This window comes from Hyla sarda, chromosome 4 (assembly GCF_029499605.1).
Source record: "Hyla sarda isolate aHylSar1 chromosome 4, aHylSar1.hap1, whole genome shotgun sequence".
NCBI classification, from domain to species: Eukaryota; Metazoa; Chordata; class Amphibia; order Anura; family Hylidae; genus Hyla; species Hyla sarda.
Window position 1 is genome coordinate 28,619,699 of NC_079192.1, and position 22,052 is coordinate 28,641,750.

General features: G+C 42.8%; 1 protein-coding gene across 2 annotated transcripts in view; it reads left to right on the forward strand.

Moving 5' to 3' along the window:
* The window catches only part of LOC130367671 (DENN domain-containing protein 1B-like), a 72,642-nt gene that overhangs the window by 40,395 nt on the left and 10,195 nt on the right, over window positions 1–22,052 (forward strand). For both annotated transcript variants that reach the window (XM_056570246.1, XM_056570245.1), the window contains exons 7-14: window positions 2,573–2,642; window positions 2,729–2,809; window positions 2,914–2,967; window positions 6,006–6,116; window positions 6,452–6,552; window positions 6,640–6,685; window positions 6,771–6,872; window positions 9,033–9,158. In XM_056570246.1, the coding sequence (XP_056426221.1) occupies window positions 2,573–2,642; window positions 2,729–2,809; window positions 2,914–2,967; window positions 6,006–6,116; window positions 6,452–6,552; window positions 6,640–6,685; window positions 6,771–6,872; window positions 9,033–9,158 (691 nt within the window). The remainder of the gene's footprint in view (window positions 1–2,572; window positions 2,643–2,728; window positions 2,810–2,913; window positions 2,968–6,005; window positions 6,117–6,451; window positions 6,553–6,639; window positions 6,686–6,770; window positions 6,873–9,032; window positions 9,159–22,052) is intronic.

Sequence of the window (22,052 nt, forward strand, 5' to 3'; positions counted from 1 at the left end):
AAGGGAGTTCAGCAAAGAGGGGGTTAATGGGGTGCATCAGAGGGTAGGTAGAAGGTAACGTGTGGGCGAGGGGGCGTTAGTGGGGTGTTATATAGAGAGGAGCGGTACAACCTACCCACCCATGAGGGCACTTACAGGTGAAAATCGAAAAAATCTGAATATCGTGCAAAAGTTCATTGTATTTCATGAATGTAACTTAAAAGGAAATAAAGCTTGAAGTGCCCCCAAAATCTCCTGGAAGACGGATGCGTTGACTCTGGACTTAAAAGGGTACTCCGGTGCTAAGACATCTTATCCCCTATCCAAAGGGGACGCAACACCCCGTTAGAATCAGTCCCTGGAGCACGTTCGCTCCGGGTCTGATTACTGGTGATCACGGGGGCCGGAGCATCTATCTCATATCTATCTATCTATCTATCTCATATCTATCTATCTATCTCATATCTATCTATCTCATATCTATCTATCTCATATCTATATCTATCTCATATCTATCTCATATCTATCTATCTATCTATCTCATATCTATCTATCTATCTATCTCATATCTATCTATCTATCTCATATCTATCTATCTCATATCTATATATCTCATATCTATCTATCTATCTATCTATCTCATATCTGTCTATCTATCTCATATCTATCTATCTCATATCTATCTATCTCATATCTATCTATCTATCTATCTATCTCATATCTATCTATCTCTCATATCTATCTATCTATCTATCTATCTATCTCATATCTATCTATCTCATATCTATCTATCTATCTATCTATCTCATATCTATCTATCTCATATCTATCTATCAATCTCATATCTATCTATCTATCTCATATCTATCTATCTATCTCATATCTATCTATCTCATATCTATCTATCTATCTATCTAATATCTAACTATCTCATATCTATCTCATATCTATCTATCTATCTCATATCTATCTATCTATCTCATATCTATCTATCTATCTATCTCATATCTATCTATCTATCTCATATCTATCTATCTATCTATCTATCTCATATCTATCTATCTCATATCTATCTATCTATCTCATATCTATCTATCTATCTCATATCTATCTATCTCATATCTATCTAACTATCTATCTAATATCTAACTATCTCATATCTATATCATATCTATCTATCTATCTCATATCTATCTATCTATCTATCTATCTATCTCATATCTATCTATCTATCTATCTCATATCTATCTATCTATCTCATATCTATCTATCTATCTCATATCTATCTATCTCATATCTATCTATCTCATATCTATCTATCTATCTATCTATCTCATATCTATCTATTTATCTATCTATCTATCTCATATCTATCTATCTATCTCATATCTATCTATCTCATATCTATCTCATATCTATCTATCTCATATCTATCTATCTATCTATCTCATATCTATCTATCTCATTTCTATCTATCTATCTATCTCATATCTATCTATCTCATATCTATCTATCTATCTCATATCTATCTATCTATCTATATATCTCATTTCTATCTATCTCTATCTATCTCATATCTATCTATCTATCTCTATCTATCTCATATCTATCTATCTCTATTTATCTCATATCTATCTTATTTCTATATTTTTCATATCTATCTCATATCTATCTATCTCATATCTATCTATCTATCTCATATCTATCTATCGATCTCATATCTATCTATCTATCTCTATCTATCTCATATCTATCTATCTCATATCTATCTCATATCTATCTATCTCATATCTCTCATATCTATCTATCTCATATCTATCTATCTATCTATCTCATTACTATCTATCTCATATCTATCTCATATCTATCTATCTCATATTTATCTATCTATCTATCTCATATCTATCTATCTATCTATCTCATATCTATCTATCTCATATTTATCTATCTATCTATCTCATATCTATCTATCTCATTACTATCTATCTTATATCTATCTCATATCTATCTATCTCATATCTATCTATCTCATATCTATCTATCTATGTCATATCTATCTATCTATCTCATATCTATCTATCTCATATTTATCTATCTATCTCATATCTATCTATCTCATATCTATCTATCTCATATTTATCTATCTATCTCATATCTATCTATCTCATATCTATCTATCTCATATTTATCTATCTATCTATCTCATATCTATCTATCTCATATTTATCTATCTATCTCATATCTATGCGTTTTCGGCCGTAAGCTGTTTCTCGAGCGCAGGCAAAAACGTGGTCGACCACGTTTTTGCCTGCGGTCGGGAAACCGAATGCGGCCAAAAACGCAGCCGACCGGCGGCTGTGGTTTCTTCCGGTCGGCTCATAGACATGCATTAAATACGGTTCCCGAATACGGCTGAGTGCCGGCGCCACGATTGATCCTTCTGTTCTCCCAGGAGATAACCCAACACCAGAAGTGTCTGACCGATTCCCCCATCTTGTTCATGTGTCTGGGGGAAACAGCAGGAATAGTGAGCGCTACAGAAGATCTACTCTGTACACTTTACCACTATTAACCTTTGTCTCTTATCTTCTAGTTGTCTTCCATGGTTTGAACTCTTCTATAAACTTCTCAATAATATTGCGGAGCATCTAGTGAAGGATCAGGTACTGTATGTCTCCTTGTGTCCCTTCTTAGGGTTCACCATCACCCCTAACCTCTGACCCTGTGCCCTCCTCCTCCTCATCTACAGGTCAGCGAGGTGACGGAGCTCCTGCAGACCCTGTACGACCACCCCATACCGGAGGTGAACGACCCTCTGAACATGGACATGGTGAGTTCTGTATCCCAACAGCCAAGGACTGATATAGATGTCTGAGGAGAACATCAAGAAGTCCTCAGATGTCCCATGTCTTACACTCTTCCATCCCTCCACAGTTTTCATATTTTGTTGTCCCGGATCCTACAAAACTTCCGTCAATCCCAGAAAACGTGAGTTGCTTCTCTGTTGCATTGTCCTGTACATTCCCAGAATCCTCTGTTCTTTCCATGTGTCTTACAGATGGTGCAGGGTCTGTTACCATAGAGAGGACAATTATTCATAAATATGTGACCCCCTTTATATGCCAATCCATCATGTGACATATCAAAAGCAAGAAAAATTAAAGGGGTATTCCAGGCAAAAACCTTATATATATATATATATATATATATATATATATATATATATATATATAGATATGTATATATATCAACTGGCTCCGGAAAGTTAAACAGATTTGTAAATTACTTCTATTAAAAAATCTTAATCCTTCCAATAGTTATTAGCTTCTGAAGTTTTCTGTCTAACTGCTCAATGATGATGTCACGTCCCGGGAGCTGTGCATGATGGGAAATTATCCCCATAGGAACTGCACAGCTCCTGGGACGTGAGTCATCATTGAGCAGTTAGACAGAAAACAACAACTCAACTTCAGAAGCTAATAACTATTGGAAGGATTAGGATTTTTTAATAGAAGTCATTTACAAATCTGTTTAACTTTCCGGAGCCAGTTGATATATATATATAAAAAAAAGTTTTGGCCTGGAATACCCCTTTAACTATCTATCCAGTTATAGCCATTTTTATTGTAGTGATAAAATTGTATTTTAAAGTCCTTTTACATATATGGTGCTTTGCATAAGTATTCACCCCCTTGAACTTTTTGCCCATTTTACTACCTATACAAACTGGAATTTAATAGACTTTTACCATTTGACCAACACAACATGCAAAGTACTTTGAAAGTGCAAAATACCGTATTTTTCGCCGTATAAGACGCACTTTTTCTTCCCCAAAACTGGGGGGGGGAAAAGTCGGTGCGTCTTATAAGGCGAATACACACCTATCGCAGCGGTCCCTGCGGCCATCAAAGGCCAGGACCCGCGGCTAATACAGGACATCACCGATCGCGGTGATGCCCTGTATTAACCCTTCAGGCGCGGCGATCAAAGCTGACCACCGCGTCTGAAGCGAAAATAACACTAACCCGCCTGTTCAGTCGGGCGGTTCGGGACCGCCGCGGTGAAATTGCGGCGTCCCGAACAGCTTACAGGACACCGGGAGGGACCTTACCTGCCTCCTCGGTGTCTGCTCCGTGCCGGGATCCCCTGCATGGCCGGCGCTCTCCTTCCTCGTCATCACGTCGTCGCGCGTGCAGTCCCGTCATCCAATAGGAGCGGTGTGCGTAGCGGCGACGGAGAGCGAGGATCCCGGGCAGCAGAGACGTTCCGGAGCGACGGGGACACCACGGGGACGCGGCGACAGCGATGGAGCGACATCCAGGGCAGCGGTGACGGGTCCGGAGCGGCGGGGACACGTGAGTATTACCTCCTATACCAGTGGTCTTCAACCTGCGGACCTCCAGATGTTGCAAAACTACAACTCCCAGCATGCCTGGACAGCCAACGGCTGTCCGGGCATGCTGGGGGTTGTAGTTTTGCAACATCTGAAGGTCCGCAGGTTGAAGAGCACTGTCCTATACTTTACATTGTATTTGGTTCAGAATCTTTATTTTCTAGATTTTTATCCTATAAAATTAGGTGCGTCTTATATGACGAAAAATACGGTACCTTTTATTGGGACTAAGTATTTACCATGGGCCTCTTGGTTGCTTCTGTGATTGATTTTCTCTTGCCTGGCTTGTCAGTTTGGATATATGTCTTGGTAGGTTTGTGGTTGTGCCATATTCATTCCATTTTCGGATGATATATTATATGGTGCTTTGTGAGATGTTCAAAACATAGTTTTTCATAACTGAACCCTGCTTTGTACTTCTGTTCAACTTAATCTCTGACCTGTTTGGTGAGCTCCTTGGTCTTCATGCTGCTGTTTGTTCAGTAATGCTCTCTAACAAACTCTGAAGCCTTCACAAAACAGGTGTACTTGTACTGAGACAAAATTGCAGACAGGTGGACCCTGTTTACTAATCATGTGACCTGTGAAGACAATTTGTATATACCACGGATTTAGGTCCAGTGGGAAAACCGCATACGGGGCAAAAATGAGCCGACCGGAGTCAGCGTTTCACTCCGGTCGGCTCATTGAAATACATTACATACAGGTCGCATACGGCTGGGATACGGGAGCGCCCGGTTTTAGCTCCACCCAGCCTTATACGGTCCCGTATTGGTAAAAACGTAATGTGAACCCAGCCTAATATTTTCTCCCACTTCCAAATGATGGACTATTTTGTATTGGTCCATCACATAAAATAACAATTAAATACATTTTAAAGGGCTACTCCGGCCCTGAGACATCTTATCCCCTATCCGCCGCTGGGGACCCCGCAATCTTGTATTCGCCACCCACCTGTTTGAGCTGCAAGCCGCGGTGCCAGCTCACAAACAGTCGGGTGGCGACCACAGGGCCGGAGTATCGTGACGTCATGACTCCGCCCCTGTGTGACGTCACCCCCCGCTATGCAAGTCTATGGGAGGGGGCGTGACATGTCACGCCCCTTTGGATAGGGGATAAGATGTCTCAGGGCCAGAGTACCCCTTTAAAGGGGTACTCCATCCCTAGACATCTTATCCCCTATCCAAAGGAAAGGGGATAAGATGTCTGATCGCGGGGGTCCTGCCGCTGGGGACCCCCGCAATATAGCATGCAGCACCCGTCGTATCTGCTTCTGGATGCTCTGGAGGTTCTTGCTCCCGACCACGGGGACGGAAGATCGTGACGTCACGACTCTTGTGTGACGTCAGCCCCCTCCCCCTCAATGCAAGTCTATGGGAGGGGGCGTGACAGCCGTCACGCCCCCTCCCATAGACTTGCATTGAGGGGGCGGGGCCTGATGTCACACAGGGGCAGAGTCCTGATGTCCAAGAGGGTGAATACTTATACAAGGCACTGTATTTTTGGCCAATAAGTGTTGTATTGAGTTTAGTGCAACATACTGTACACGGTTTTCTTGCTTCATATTGACCTTTTACAGAATCATGAGGTGAATACCACTATGTCTTACACATCTTGGACCTTCTTTCTCTAGAGAAACCTCACAGAGTTCCTGGTGGCTGTGCAGGTGGACACCATGTTGCAGTTGTACGCCAGCTTGTTATGCGAGAGACGGATCCTCATAACTTCTAGCAAACTCAGTACGGTAAGACATAGACAATTGTCAACATATGAGTTAGGAGCAGAACGAGACTTCACGACCAAGAGAGGAATAAGGACCAGAAATGAAACAATGGAGTAAACCACAACCAGGAAAAGTCAGCATGGAGCAACAGTGGAAAAGACAGAAAGTTGGCACTTACATGCCCATCTGGCGACCAAAAGTAAGGGGCACAGTGAATAAGGGAGACACCAGCCTCAGGAACAAGACATTTTAGTTAGAAATGGTTGGTGTAGTACATAAAGGAATTGTAGATGTTTAGCATAGTACAAATATTGGTGTTGGATCCTCATACGTAAGTCATTTGTCTTCTCTGGCAGCTCACAGCCTGTGTCCACGCCTCTGCGGGTGTCCTGTATCCCATGTACTGGCAGCACATCTATATACCTACACTACCACCTCATCTCCTGGATTACTGCGGGTCTGTTAGCCATCGAATACTTTGCCATGTGTATTTCCACACTACTCCTCTACCCTCACCTAACTCCATGTCTGCTTTCCTTCTAAGCGCCCCCATGCCCTTCCTGATTGGGGTTCACAGCAGTTTAATGGAGGTAAGTAGTTCATTCATGTATTCATGACGTTTGTTAAAAATTCCAAAATGTATACTGAACTGACTATTCGTTCCTTCCTCTACAGAAAGTAAATACCGGAGTCCTGGAAGACGCTGTTGTATTTGACATGGACACAAACAACTTGGAGACACCTTTTCAGGACCTGGACAATCTCCCTCAACATGTGGTAAGACCAGAATGTTCCTTTATATTACTACATAGGTTTTCTCCCTGCCCTGTGGATGTTTATTCAATGTGCTCAATAAAATACATGAATGGTTTAACTTTCTGTTTTACATTGTTATCTAATTCACAAATATAGACAAACACAATCAGTCCATATTTATAATGTGCAAAAGTCCTGGAAATTCCAAGAGATTTATTCACTTTTTCTCCCTGCATTGTGGATATTTACTCAATGTGCCTAAAGGGGTACTCCATCCCTAGACATGTTATCCCTATCCAAAGGATAGGGGATAAGATGTCTGATTGCACTGCTCGCTGCTGCACCCGGCATTCGTTTGAGCATCGGGTGCAGCGTCGGAGCCCTGGAGGCTCGTGGTGCCACGGCCACGCCCCCTCAATGCAAGTCTATGGGAGGGGGAGTGACGGCCGTCACACCCCCTCCCATAGACTTGCATTGAGAGGGCATGGCCGTAACGTCACGAGCGGGGCGTGGCCGTGATGTCACGAGCCTCCACCCCGAATCGTCGGTCATCCGGCATGGAACGAAGTTCGCTCCGTGCATGGATGTCTGGAGTGCTGCAGCCAAGATCGCGGGGGTCCCCAGCAACGGGACCTCCACGATCAGACATCTTACCCCTATCCTTTGGATAGAAGATAAGATGTCTAAGGGCTGAGTAACCCTTTAATTGTGTTTGTCTATTATTGTGATTTAGATAAGAATAAGGTCATGATTTATTAGTATTGAAAATAGAAATCCAGTTAATTCCAAAGGGTTCACTCTCTTTTTTCACCCCACACTGTGGATCTTTACGTGCTCAATAAAAGACATGAATGGAACAACCCTTTGTGTGTTATTAGGTTGTGGTTGTCTAAAATTGACTATAATTGCAATATAGATAAAAATCAGATCATATTATATAAGTAATCAACACAGAAATTCACTTTCTTTTCCACCCTACACTGTGGGTGTTTACATGTCAGTTTATTAGGTATAGGTGTTAACTAAAGGTGAATGTGTGAAATGCAGAATGGGAGAGAAGTATAGAATTGTTGTATGGTGATTGTACAGTCAAGGGAGACTAAAATAATGGAGGTGCTGGTAAATTTACTTATTTACAGAATGAGTGATAGAATAGGTACTTGGTGTGTCAGGTTTATTTATTAAAAATAAGTAAATATGTAGAGTTCATATGGAGAGTTCATAGACCACATCTTAGGGCCCTAGTAGTTGACTCTATGGCTTAAATGATATATGATATTAAACTTGATCATAAATAAAAGATAATAAAAATATAATAAAATAAATGAATAAGGATCAACTCCTAAAAGAAATAAAATACAGTGTGCACAAATATGCAAGAGTACTTTGAACTGCAATATTGCCACTTATAGGGAGTCTGTAAAAGAGGAACAGCCTAGATATGTCCATGGTAACGCATTTTGGGGTTTACTAATGACCCCTTCCTCAGTAGCAATATAGTGAGCTACTGAGGAAGGGGTCATTACTGAACTCCAAAACTCGTTAAGCTTAGTGAACCACAACTACTATCACCTCCATATCTTCTATCCTCTTGCCAAGATCATTTGGAATTGAATCAAAGCAACATCCATTAAATGGACATTAACCATCAGAACATCCTTTGCGCGCGCTCTAAGTCCTTCTTTACCACAAGGACACCTCTCCACAATGGATTATCCACAGGGCTTTGCTTCTCTCCTCAGCTTCCCTGCTCGCTTGTACGCTCAAATTTTGCATAGCAGTGGCCGAGCACATTGCTGGTGCGTGAGCAGAGACGAGGACAGATCTACAACCAGTAAACCAACACTTTTCTACCAACACTCTCGCCTTAGAGAGTGCCTGACATATCGGCAGCCAGCGATCCAAGTTTAATATCATATATCGTTAAAGTCGTAGAGCCAGCCACAAGGGCCCTGTGGTGTGGTCCATGAACTCTTCATAAGAACTCTCCATAATTAGGACATCGTGAGGACTGATAACCCCTTCTTATCCATATCCTGGCATGTAAAATGATAATACCTCCATACAAGTCGTTCCATATGTGGCTAATGGTTGGCACACAGCCTTGCAGCCTGACTTCTAATAGACCCTAAAGATTACGGTCGTGGTCTCCTTGACATATCTGTTTGTCTGTCTCCTCAGGTCTCGCTGCTGAAACTGCGACTGACAAAACAGTCTGCCTTAATGGGTGACGGGGTGTCACGTGCATTCCTTGGCGCCCAAGCCTTGCTGTTTGGCAGCTACAGGGAAGCCCTCATCTGTACACCGGTATGTGTTACATCAACAGTGGCGCCATAGGTTTTACCAAGAATTGATGTAGGACTATAAGGGTTTTTACTTACCAGCAATTGAAATATGTTAGTGCAAAGTAATACTATAGTCTGCTGTCCCTTAGGTCAGTATTAAAGGATTTCGGTACATTGACGACATTTCTCTAGAATATAGTGTCAATGTGTGGGCATTGATAACATAGACTTACTGGCCACTTTATAAGGTACATCTGTTCAATTGCTTTTTAACACAAATAGCTAATCAGCCAATCACATGGCAGCAACTCATTGCATTTAGGCATGTAGACGTGGTCAAAACAACTTGCTGAAGTTCAAGCAAGAGCATCAGAATGAGGAAAAAAGATCACCACTGGGATGTAGTGGAACGGAAGATGTGCAGCTGACAAATCTACAGCATCTGTGTGATGTCATCATGTCCAAATGGAGGAACAGTGTGATGTCATCATGTTCATATGAAGGAACAGTGTGATGTCATCATGTCCATATGGAGGGACTGTGTGATGTCATCATGTCCATATGGAGGGACTGTGTGATGTCATCATGTCCATATGGAGGGACTGTGTGATGTCATCATGTCCATATGGGGGAACAGTGTGATGTCATCATGTCCATATGGGGGAACTGTGTGATGTCATCATGTCCATATGGAGGGACTGTGTGATGTCATCATGTCCATAGGGAGGAACTGTGTGATGTCATCATGTCCATAGGGAGGAACTGTGTGATGTCATCATGTCCATATGGAGGGACTGTGTGATGTCATCATGTCCATATGGAGGGACTGTGTGATGTCATCATGTCCATATGGAGGGACTGTGGGATGTCATCATGTCCTTACGGAGGGACTGTGTGATGTCATCATGTCCATATGGAGGGACTGTGGGATGTCATCATGTCCATATGGGGGAACAGTGTGATGTCATCATGTCCATATGGGGGAACTGTGTGATCTCATCATGTCCATATGGAGGGACTGTGTGATGTCATCATGTCCATAGGGAGGAACTGTGTGATGTCATCATGTCCATATGGAGGAACAGTGTGATGTCATCATGTCCATATGGGGGAACTGTGGGATGTCATCATGTCCATATGGGGGAACTGTGTGATGTCATCATGTCCATATGAGGGAACTGTGTGATGTCATCATGTCCATATGGAGGGACTGTGTGATGTCATCATGTCCATATGGAGGGACTGTGTGATGTCATCATGTCCATATGGAGAAACTGTGTGATTTCATCATGTCCATATGGAGGGACTGTGTGATGTCATCATGTCCATATGGAGAAACTGTTTGATTTCATCATGTCCATATGAGGGAACTGTGTGATGTCATCAAGTCCATATGGAGGGACTGTGTGATGTCATCATGTCCATATGGAGGAACTGTGTGATGCCATCATGTCCATATGGAGGAACTGTGTGATGTCATCATGTCCATATGGGGGAACTGTGTGATGTCATCATGTCCATATAAGGGAACTGTGTGATGTTGTCATGTCCATATGGAGGAACTGTGTGATGTCATCATGTCCATATGGAGGAACTATGTGATGTCATCATGTCCATATGGAGGAACTGTGTGATGTCATCATGTCCATAAGGAGGAACTGTGTGATGTCATCATGTCCATATGGAGGAACTGTGTGATGTCATCATGTCCATATGGGGGAACTGTTTGATGTCATCATGTCCATATGGGGGAACTGTGTGATGTCATCATGTCCATATGGGGGAGCTGTGTGATGTCATCATGTCCATATGGAGGAACTGTGTGATGTCATCATGTCCATATGGAGAAACTGTGTGATGTCATCATGTCCATATGGAGGAACAGTGTGATGTCATCATGTCCATATGAAGGAACTGTGTGATGTCATCATGTCCATATGGAGGAGCTGTGTGATGTCATGTCCATATGGAGGAGCTGCGTGATGTCATCATGTCCATATGGAGGAGCTGTGTGATGTCATCATGTCCATATGGGGGAACTGTGTGATGTCATCATGTCCATATGAGGGAACTGTGTGATGTAATCATGTCCATATGAAGGAACTGTGTGATGTCATCATGTCCATATGGAGGAGCTGTGTGATGTCATGTCCATATGGAGGAGATGCGTGATGTCTTCATGTCCATATGGAGGAACTGTGTGATGTCATCATGTCCATATGGAAGAACTGTGTGATATCATCATGTCCATATGGAGGAGCTGTGTGATGTCATGTCCATATGGAGGAGCTGTGGGATGTCATCATGTCCACATGGAGGAGCAGTGTGATGTCATCATGTCCATATGGAGGAGCAGTGTGATGTCATCAAGTCCATATGGAGGAACTGCGTGATGTCATCATGTCCATATGGAGGAGCTGCGTGATGTCATCATGTCCATATGGAGGAACTGTGTGATGTCATCATGTCCATATGAAGGAACTGTGTGATTTCATGTCCATATGGAGGAGCTGTGTGATGTCATCATGTCCATATGGAGGAGCAGTGTGATGTCATCAAGTCCATATGGAGGAACTGTGTGATGTCATCATGTCCATATGAGGGAAATGTGTTTAATGCATCATGTCCTTATGTCCATATGGAGGAACTGTGTGGTGTCATCATGTCCATATGGAGGAACTGTGTGATGTCATCATGTCCATATGGAGGAACTGTGTGATGTCATGTCCATATGGAGGAACTGTGTGATGTCATCATGTCCATATGGAGGAACTGTGTGATGTCATCATGTCCATATGGGGGAACTGTGTGATGTCATCATGTCCATATGGGGGAACTGTGTGATGTCATCATGTCCATATGGGGGAACTGTGTGATGTCATCATGTCCATATGGAGGAACTGTGTGATGTCGTCATGTCCATATGGAGGAACTGTGTGAGAAGGAACTGTGTGATGTCATCATGTCCATATGGAGGAACTGTGTGATGTCATCATGTCCATATGGAGGAACTGTGTGATGTCATCATGTCCATATGGGGGAACTGTGTGATGTCATCATGTCCATATGAGGGAACTGTGTGATGTCATCATGTCCATATGGAGGGACTGTGTGATGTCATCATGTCCATATGGAGGGACTGTGTGATATCATCATGTCCATATGGAGAAACTGTGTGATTTCATCATGTCCATATGGAGGGACTGTGTGATGTCATCATGTCCATATGGAGAAACTGTGTGATTTCATCATGTCCATATGGAGGGACTGTGTGATGTCATCATGTCCATATGGAGAAACTGTGTGATTTCATCATGTCCATATGAGGGAACTGTGTGATGTCATCAAGTCCATATGGAGGAACTGTGTGATGTCATCATGTCCATATGGAGGGACTGTGTGATGTCATCATGTCCATATGGAGGAACTGTGTGATGCCATCATGTCCATATGGAGGAACTGTGTGATGTCATCATGTCCATATGGGGGAACTGTGTGATGTCATCATGTCCATATAAGGGAACTGTGTGATGTTGTCATGTCCATATGGAGGAACTGTGTGATGTCATCATGTCCATATGGAGGAACTATGTGATGTCATCATGTCCATATGGAGGAACTGTGTGATGTCATCATGTCCATAAGGAGGAACTGTGTGATGTCATCATGTCCATATGGGGGAACTGTGTGATGTCATCATGTCCATAAGGGGGAACTGTGTGATGTCATCATGTCCATATGGGGGAACTGTGTGATGTCATCATGTCCATAAGGAGGAACTGTGTGATGTCATCATGTCCATATGGGGGAACTGTGTGATGTCATCATGTCCATATGGAGGAACTGTGTGATGTCATCATGTCCATATGGAGGAACTGTGTGATGTCATCATGTCCATATGGAGGAACTGTGTGATGTCATCATGTCCATATGGAGGAACAGTGTGATGTCATCATGTCCATATGAAGGAACTGTGTGATGTCATCATGTCCATATGGAGGAGCTGTGTGATGTCATGTCCATATGGAGGAGCTGCGTGACGTCATCATGTCCATATGGAGGAGCTGTGTGATGTCATCATGTCCATATGGGGGAACTGTGTGATGTCATCATGTCCATATGAGGGAACTGTGTGATGTAATCATGTCCATATGAAGGAACTGTGTGATGTCATCATGTCCATATGGAGGAGCTGTGTGATGTCATGTCCATATGGAGGAGATGCGTGATGTCTTCATGTCCATATGGAGGAACTGTGTGATGTCATCATGTCCATATGGAAGAACTGTGTGATGTCATCATGTCCATATGGAGGAGCTGTGTGATGTCATGTCCATATGGAGGAGCTGCGTGATGTCATCATGTCCATATGGAGGAGCTGTGTGATGTCATCATGTCCATATGGGGGAACTGTGTGATGTCATCATGTCCATATGAGGGAACTGTGTGATGTAATCATGTCCATATGAAGGAACTGTGTGATGTCATCATGTCCATATGGAGGAGCTGTGTGATGTCATGTCCATATGGAGGAGATGCGTGATGTCTCCATGTCCATATGGAGGAACTGTGTGATGTCATCATGTCCATATGGAAGAACTGTGTGATGTCATCATGTCCATATGGAGGAACTGTGTGATATCATCATGTCCATATGGAGGAGCTGTGTGATGTCATGTCCATATGGAGGAGCTGTGTGATGTCATCATGTCCATATGGAGGAGCAGTGTGATGTCATCAAGTCCATATGGAGGAACTGTGTGATGTCATCATGTCCATATGGGGGAACTGTGTGATGTCATCATGTCCATATGAGGGAAATGTGTTTAATGCATCATGTCCTCATGTCCATATGGAGGAACTGTGTGGTGTCATCATGTCCATATGGAGGAACTGTGTGATGTCATCATGTCCATATGGAGGAACTGTGTGATGTCATGTCCATATGGAGGAACTGTGTGATGTCATCATGTCCATATGGAGGAACTGTGTGATGTCATCATGTCCATATGGGGGAACTGTGTGATGTCATCATGTCCATATGGAGGAACTCTGTGATGTCATCATGTCCATATGGGGGAACTGTGTGATGTCATCATGTCCATATGGAGGAACTGTGTGATGTCATCATGTCCATATGGAGGAACTGTGTGAGAAGGAACTGTGTGATGTCATCATGTCCATATGGAGGAGCTGTGTGATGTCATCATGTCCATATGGAGGAACTGTGTTATGTCATGTCCATATGGAGTAACTGTGTGATGTCATCATGTCTATAAGGAGGGACTGTGTGATGTCATCATGTCCATATGAGGGAACTGCGTGATGTAATCATGTCCATATGAAGGAACTGTGTGATGTCATCATGTCCATATGGAGGAGCTGTGTGATGTCATGTCCATATGGGGGAACTGTGTGATGTCGTCATGTCCATATGGAGGGACTGTGTGATGTCATCATGTCCATATGAGGGAACTGTGTGATGTAATCATGTCCATATGAAGGAACTGTGTGATGTCATCATGTCCATATGGAGGAGCTGCGTGATGTCATCATGTCCATGTGGACGAACTGTGTGATATCATCATGTCCATATGGAGGAACTGTGTGATATCATCATGTCCATATGGAGGAGCTGTGTGATGTCATCAAGTCCATATGGAGGAACTGTGTGATGTCATCATGTCCATATGGAGGAACTGTGTGATATCATCATGTCCATATGGAAGAACTGTGTGATGTCATCATGTCCATAGGGAGTAGCTGTGTGATGTCATCATGTCCATATGGAGGAGCAATGTGATGTCATCAAGTCCATATGGAGGAACTGTGTGATGCCATCATGTCCATATGGAGGGACTGTGTGATGTCATCATGTCCATATGGAGGAACTGTGTGATGTCATCATGTCCATATGGGGGAACTGTGTGATGTCATCATGTCCATATGGGGGAACTGTGTGATGTCATCATGTCCATATGGGGGAACTGTGTGATGTCATCATGTCCATATGGAGGAGCTGTGTGATGTCATCATGTCCATATGGGGGAACTGTGTGATGTCATCATGTCCATATGGGGGAACTGTGTGATGTCATCATGTCCATATGGAGGAGCTGTGTGATGTCATGTCCATATGGAGGAGCTGTGTGATGTCATCATGTCCATATGGGTGAACTATGTGATGTCATCATGTCCATATGGAGAACTGTGTGATGTCATCATGTCCATATGGAGGAGCTGTGTGATGTCATCATGTCCATATGAAGGGAAATCTGAGAAATTTTTCCAGCACCTTGTAGAAAGTATAAGGGTGGTCCGACCCAGAACTAGCAAGGTGTGGCTAATAAAGTTGCCAGTGAGTGTATGTAAACCCCCCGTGTCCGGTTCAGCCAATATTAAGTCATCTACAGTGATAACAACCTGTAATGGTTGGTGTGGGACATGTATCCCAGGAGGCCGAGCACTTTACTTATTTATCATCTATATGTCTAATGGAACAACATCTCCGGGCAACACCTTGTGAATTATTAACACAACAAGATCTCCGTCTATCTTAGGCAGTGTTTTCCAGTGTTGTGGGCCTGCCTGGTTATATTATGTAGACACTATATGGCAGTGGTTAATGCTTGGTGGTAATACTGGGTACTGTACGGTGGTAACTAGTAGGCATTGTCTGGGATGTTAGGGTATGTCAGAATTGTGGATGTAATCATCTGCAAAAAAGTATCATTATTACTCACTACATCCAACTCTATCTGTAATCACTCCATCCATTGTCCTGTACACTGTACTATGTCTGCATCAACTACAACCTACTCCACCTGTATTATTTATACTTTATCCTTCCTACATTCCCTACATCCTACTCCACCTGTATTATCTATACTTTATCCTTCATACATTCCCTACATCCTACTCCACCTGTATTATCTATACTTTATCCTTCATACATTCACTACATCCAACTCCACCTGTATTATCTATACTCTATCCTTCATACATTCACTACATCCTACTCCACCTGTATTATCTATACTTTATCCTTCACACATTCCCTACATCCTACTCCACCTGTATTATCTATACTTTATCCTTCATACATTCACTACATCCAACTCCACCTGTATTATCTATACTCTATCCTTCATACATTCACTACATCCTACTCCACCTGTATTATCTATACTTTATCCTTCATACATTCACTACATCCAACTCCACCTGTATTATCTATACTTTATCCTTCATACATTCCCTACATCCTACTCCACCTGTATTATCTATACTTTATCCTTCATACATTCCCTACATCCAACTCCACCTGTATTATCTATACTTTATCCTTCATACATTCACTACATCCAACTCCACCTGTATTATCTATACTCTATCCTTCATACATTCACTACATCCTACTCCACCTGTATTATCTATACTTTATCCTTCATACATTCACTACATCCAACTCCACCTGTATTATCTATACTTTATCCTTTATACATTCACTACATCCTACTCCACCTGTATTAGCAATACTTTATCCTTTATACATTCACTACATCCTACTCCACCTGTATTATCTATACTTTATCCTTCATACATTCCCTACATCCTACTCCACCTGTATTATCTATACTTTATCCTTCATACATTCACTACATCCTACTCCACCTGTATTATCTATACTTTATCCTTTATACATTCACTACATCCTACTCCACCTGTATTAGCAATACTTTATCCTTCATACATTCCCTACATCCTACTCCACCTGTATTATCTATACTCTGTCCTTCATACATTCACTACATCCTACTCCACCTGTATTATCTATACTTTATTGTCACGATCCGGACTGGTAAGCGGGTAGTGGATCCTCTGGATCAGTGAGGCGATGACGCGGGCCGCGCCGGAGGACCGGTTTTAAGAAGTTACCGGTTTTCACCAGAGCCCGCAGCAAGGCGGGATGGGCTTGCTGCGGCAGTAACTCCCAGGTTGTATCCCCCGATAGCGACTCGACCTCACTGACAGCTGAGACTGGCATGGTACAGAAGGACTAGACAGAGGCGAGGTCAGACGTAGCAGAAGGTCAGGGCAGGCGGCAAAGGTTCGTAGTGAAGGGCAACGGCAGAAGGTCTGGAAACACAGGTTATGGCACACACAAAACGCTTTCACTAGGCACAAGGCAACAAGATCCGGCAAGGACAGGAAGGGGAAGTGGGTTTTTATATGTTTGGCACTAAAGAAACAGATGGGAGGTGATTAGCACTGATTTGGAACAGATTGGGCCAGGCACCAATTAATGGTGCACTGGCCCTTTAAATCTGAGACCCGGCGCGCGCGCGCACCCTAGAGGGCGGGACCGCGCGCACCGGGGCTGAGACAGAGGACGGGGCAGGTAATCAGAACGGGATGCGACCCGCAAGCGGACTAGTGCCGCCATGCGAATCGCATCCCTGCCGGCAGCACTGTAGCAGCACTCCCGGTCAGAGTGAGAGACCGGGGCGCTGCAGGAGGGCAGATGCCATGAGCGCTCCAGGATGGATGCGGGACCCGGAGCACTCGGCGTTACAGTACCCCCCCCTTTGGTCTCCCCCTCTTTTTGGATCCTAGAAACATGTGGACGAGTTGGTTATCAGGGACACTAGTGGCTGGCATGCCGAAGGTAGGGACAGGAGCAGGGGAGATCAGAGACTCTGGAGGTATGATGTGCTGAGGAAGAGCTTCGGCTTGCTTCTTTGAGAAATCGGAATAGTCCTGACAGACCTCAGAAAGACCTGGCAATGGTGTGGTACCTGGGAGCAAATCGATAGGACAGTCATAAGGTCTGTGTGGAGGTAAGATCTCTGCTTGCTTTTTACAGAAGACATCAGCATAGTCCTGATAGGCCTTAGGAAGACCTGGCAATGGAGTTGTAATGGAGACTTGGCAAGAAGGAACTGAGTGAAGACAACGCTTGTGGCAAGAAGATCCCCAACTTTTAATGTCCCCAGTGGCCCAGTCGAGACTAGGCGAGTGACGTTGGAGCCAAGGCAAGCCCAGAAGAATTTCAGAAGTACAGTTGGGCAGCACAAAAAATTCAATATGTTGGTGATGGTGAATTCCCACAGTCATGAGCAGAGGTTGAGTGCGGTAACACACAGTGCAGACCAGCCTTTCTCCATTGACAGATGAAATGATGAGAGGTTTGACGAGACGGGTAACAGGTATACAGAATTTATCGATGAGAGAGGCTTGAATGAAATTTCCTGCTGAACCAGAGTCCATAAAGTCCGCAGCGGGGAAGGAAGTCTTAGTACTTGCTGTTAGAGAAATCTGTACTGGTGTAGTCAAACGTGGAGAGGATGAGTTTACACCAAGTGACGCCAATCCCACGTGAACAGCGTGCGTGCGTGCGTTTCCCAGACGCGGAGGACGAATAGGGCAGTCCAGCAGGAAATGTTCGGTACTGGCACAGTACAGTCATAAATTTTCATTTCTGCGACGAGACCTCTCTTCTTGGGTCAGGCGAGACCGATCCACTTGCATAGCCTCCTCGGCGGGAGGCACAGGAGTAGATTGCAGAGGATTCTGGAAGAGTGGTACCCAGTGATCAAGGTCCTTTTCTTGGCAGAGCTCCTGGCGTCTTTCAGAAAAACGCATATCAATGTGGGTGGCCAACTGGATAAGTTCTGACAGGGTAGCAGAAATTTCTTGTGCGGCCAGCACATCTTTGATGTGACTGGATAAGCCTTTTTTCGAAGGTCGCGCAGAGGGACTCGTTATTCCAGGATAGCTCAGAGGCGAGGGTGCGGAACTGGATGGCGTACTCGCCCACAGAAGAACTCCCTTGGACAAGGTTCAATAGGGCTGTCTCGGCTGAAGAAGCCCGAGCTGGCTCCTTAAAGACACTGCGTACTTCAGAGAAGAAGGACTGGATAGTAGCTGTGGCAGGATCGTTCCGGTCCCAAAGCGGTGTGGCCCAGGACAAGGCCTTTCCAGATAGCAGGCTGACCACGAACGCCACCTTAGACCGTTCTGTAGGGAATTGGTCTGACATTATCTCCAGCAGCAGGGAACACTGGGACAGGAACCCACGGCACAATTTAGAGTCCCCATCAAACTTGTCAGGTAGGGACAAGCGAAGTCTGGAAGTGGCAACTTGCTGCGGAGGAGAAGCAGAAGCTGGCGGAGGAGATGGTTGCTGCTGTAGAGGCAGAAGCTGCTGTAGCATGGCGTTCAACTGCGACAGCTGTTGTCTTTGTTGGGTGACCACGGTGGCGAGGTCAGCGAGACTTGGCAGTGGCACCTCAGCGGGATCCATGGCCGGATCTACTGTCACGATCCGGACTGGTAAGCAGGTAGTGGATCCTCTGGATCAGTGAGGCGATGACTATAATCTATCCTTCATACATTCACTACAGCCTACTCCACCTGTATTATCTATACTTTATCCTTCCTACATTCCCTACATCCTACTCCTGTATTATCTATACTCTATCCTTCATACATTCATCCTACTCCACCTGTATTATCTATACTCTATCCTTTATACATTCACTACAACCTACTCCACCTGTATTATCTATACTTTATCCTTCATACATTGACTACATCCTACTCCTGTATTATCTATACTTTATCCTTCATACATTCACTACATCCTACTCCACCTATATTATCTATACTCTATCCTTCATAAATTCACTACATCCTACTCCACCTGTATTATCTATAATCTGTCCTTCATACATTCCCTACATCCTACTCCACCTGTATTATCTATACTCTATCCTTCATAAATTCACTACATCCTACTCCACCTGTATTATCTATACTTTATCCTTCCACATTCATACATCCTACTCCTGTATTATCTATACTTTATCCTTCATAAATTCACTACATCCAACTCCACCTGTATTATCTATAATCTATCCTTCATACATTCACTACAGCCTACTCCACCTGTATTATCTATACTTTATCCTTCCTACATTCCCTACATCCTACTCCTGTATTATCTATACTCTATCCTTCATACATTCATCCTACTCCACCTGTATTATCTATACTCTATCCTTCATAAATTCACTACATCCTACTCCACCTGTATTATCTATACTTTATCCTTCATACATTCACTACATCCTACTCCACCTGTATTATATATACTTTATCCTTCATACATTCACTACATCCTACTCCACCTGTATTATCTATACTTTATCCTTCTTACATTCACTACATCCTTCTCCTGTATTATCAATACTTTATCCTTCATACATTCACTACATCCTACTCCAACTGTATTATCTATACTTTATCCTTCCTTTATTCCCTACATCCTACTCCACCTGTATTATCTATACTTTATCCTTCATACATTCACTACAACCTACTCCACCTCTATTATCTATACTTTATCCTTCATACATTCACTACAACCTACTCCACCTGTATTATCTATACTTTATCCTTCATACATTCACTACATTCTACTCCACCTGTTTTATCCATACTCTATACTTCATACATTCCCTACATCCTACTCCACCTGTATTATCTATAATCTATCCTTCATACATTCACTACATCCTACTCCACCTGTATTATCTATACTTTATCCTTCATACATTCACTACATCCTACTTCACCTGTATTATCTATACTCTATCCTTCATACATTCACTACATCCTACTCCACCTGTATTATCTATACTTTATCCTTCATCCATTCACTACATTCTACTCCACCTGTATTGTCTATAATTTATCTTTCTTACATTCACTACATCCTTCTCCTGTATTATCTATACTTTATCCTTCATACATTCACTACATCCAACTCCACCTGTATTATCTATACTTTATCCTTCCTTTATTCCCTACATCCTACTCCACCTGTATTATCTATACTTTATCCTTCATACATTAACTACAACCTTCTCTACCTGTATTATCTATACTTTATCCTTCATACATTCACTACAACCTACTCCACCTGTATTATCTATACTTTTTTCTTCATACATTCACTACAACTTACTCCACCTGTATTATCTATAATCTATCCTTCATACATTCATACATCCTACTCCACCTGTATTATCTATAATCTATCCTTCATACATTCACTACGTCCTACTCCACCTGTTTTATCCATACTCTATACTTCATACATTCCCTACATCCTACTACACCTGTATTATCTATAATCTATCCTTCATACATTCACTACATCCTACTCCACCTGTATTATCTATACTTTATCCTTCATACATTCACTACATCCTACTTCACCTGTATTATCTATACTCTATCCTTCATACATTCACTACATCCTACTCCACCTGTTTTATCTATACTTTGGGGGAGATTTATCAAAATCTGTGCAGAGGAAAAGTTGACTAGTTGCCCATAGCAACCAATCAGCTCGCTTCTTTCATTTTTAAAAAGGCCTCTGAAAAATGAAAGACGTGATCTGATTGGTTGCTATGGGCAACTGCACCACTCTTCCTCTATACAGGTTTTGATAAAATTCCCCCTTTATCCTTCATCCATTCACTACATTCTACTCCACCTGTATTATCTATACTTTATCTTTCTTACATTCACTACATCCTTCTCCTGTATTATCTATACTTCATCCGTCATACATTCACTACATCCTACTCCACCTGTATTATCTATACTTTATCCTTCATACATTCACTACAACCTACTCTACCTGTATTATCTATACTTTATCCTTCATACATTCACTACATCCTACTCCACCTGTATTATCTATACTTTATCCTTCATACATTCATACATCCTACTCCACCTGTATTATCTATACTTTATCCTTCATACATCCATACATTCTACTCCACCTGTATTATCTTTAATCTATCCTTCATACATTCACTACATCCTACTCCACCTGTATT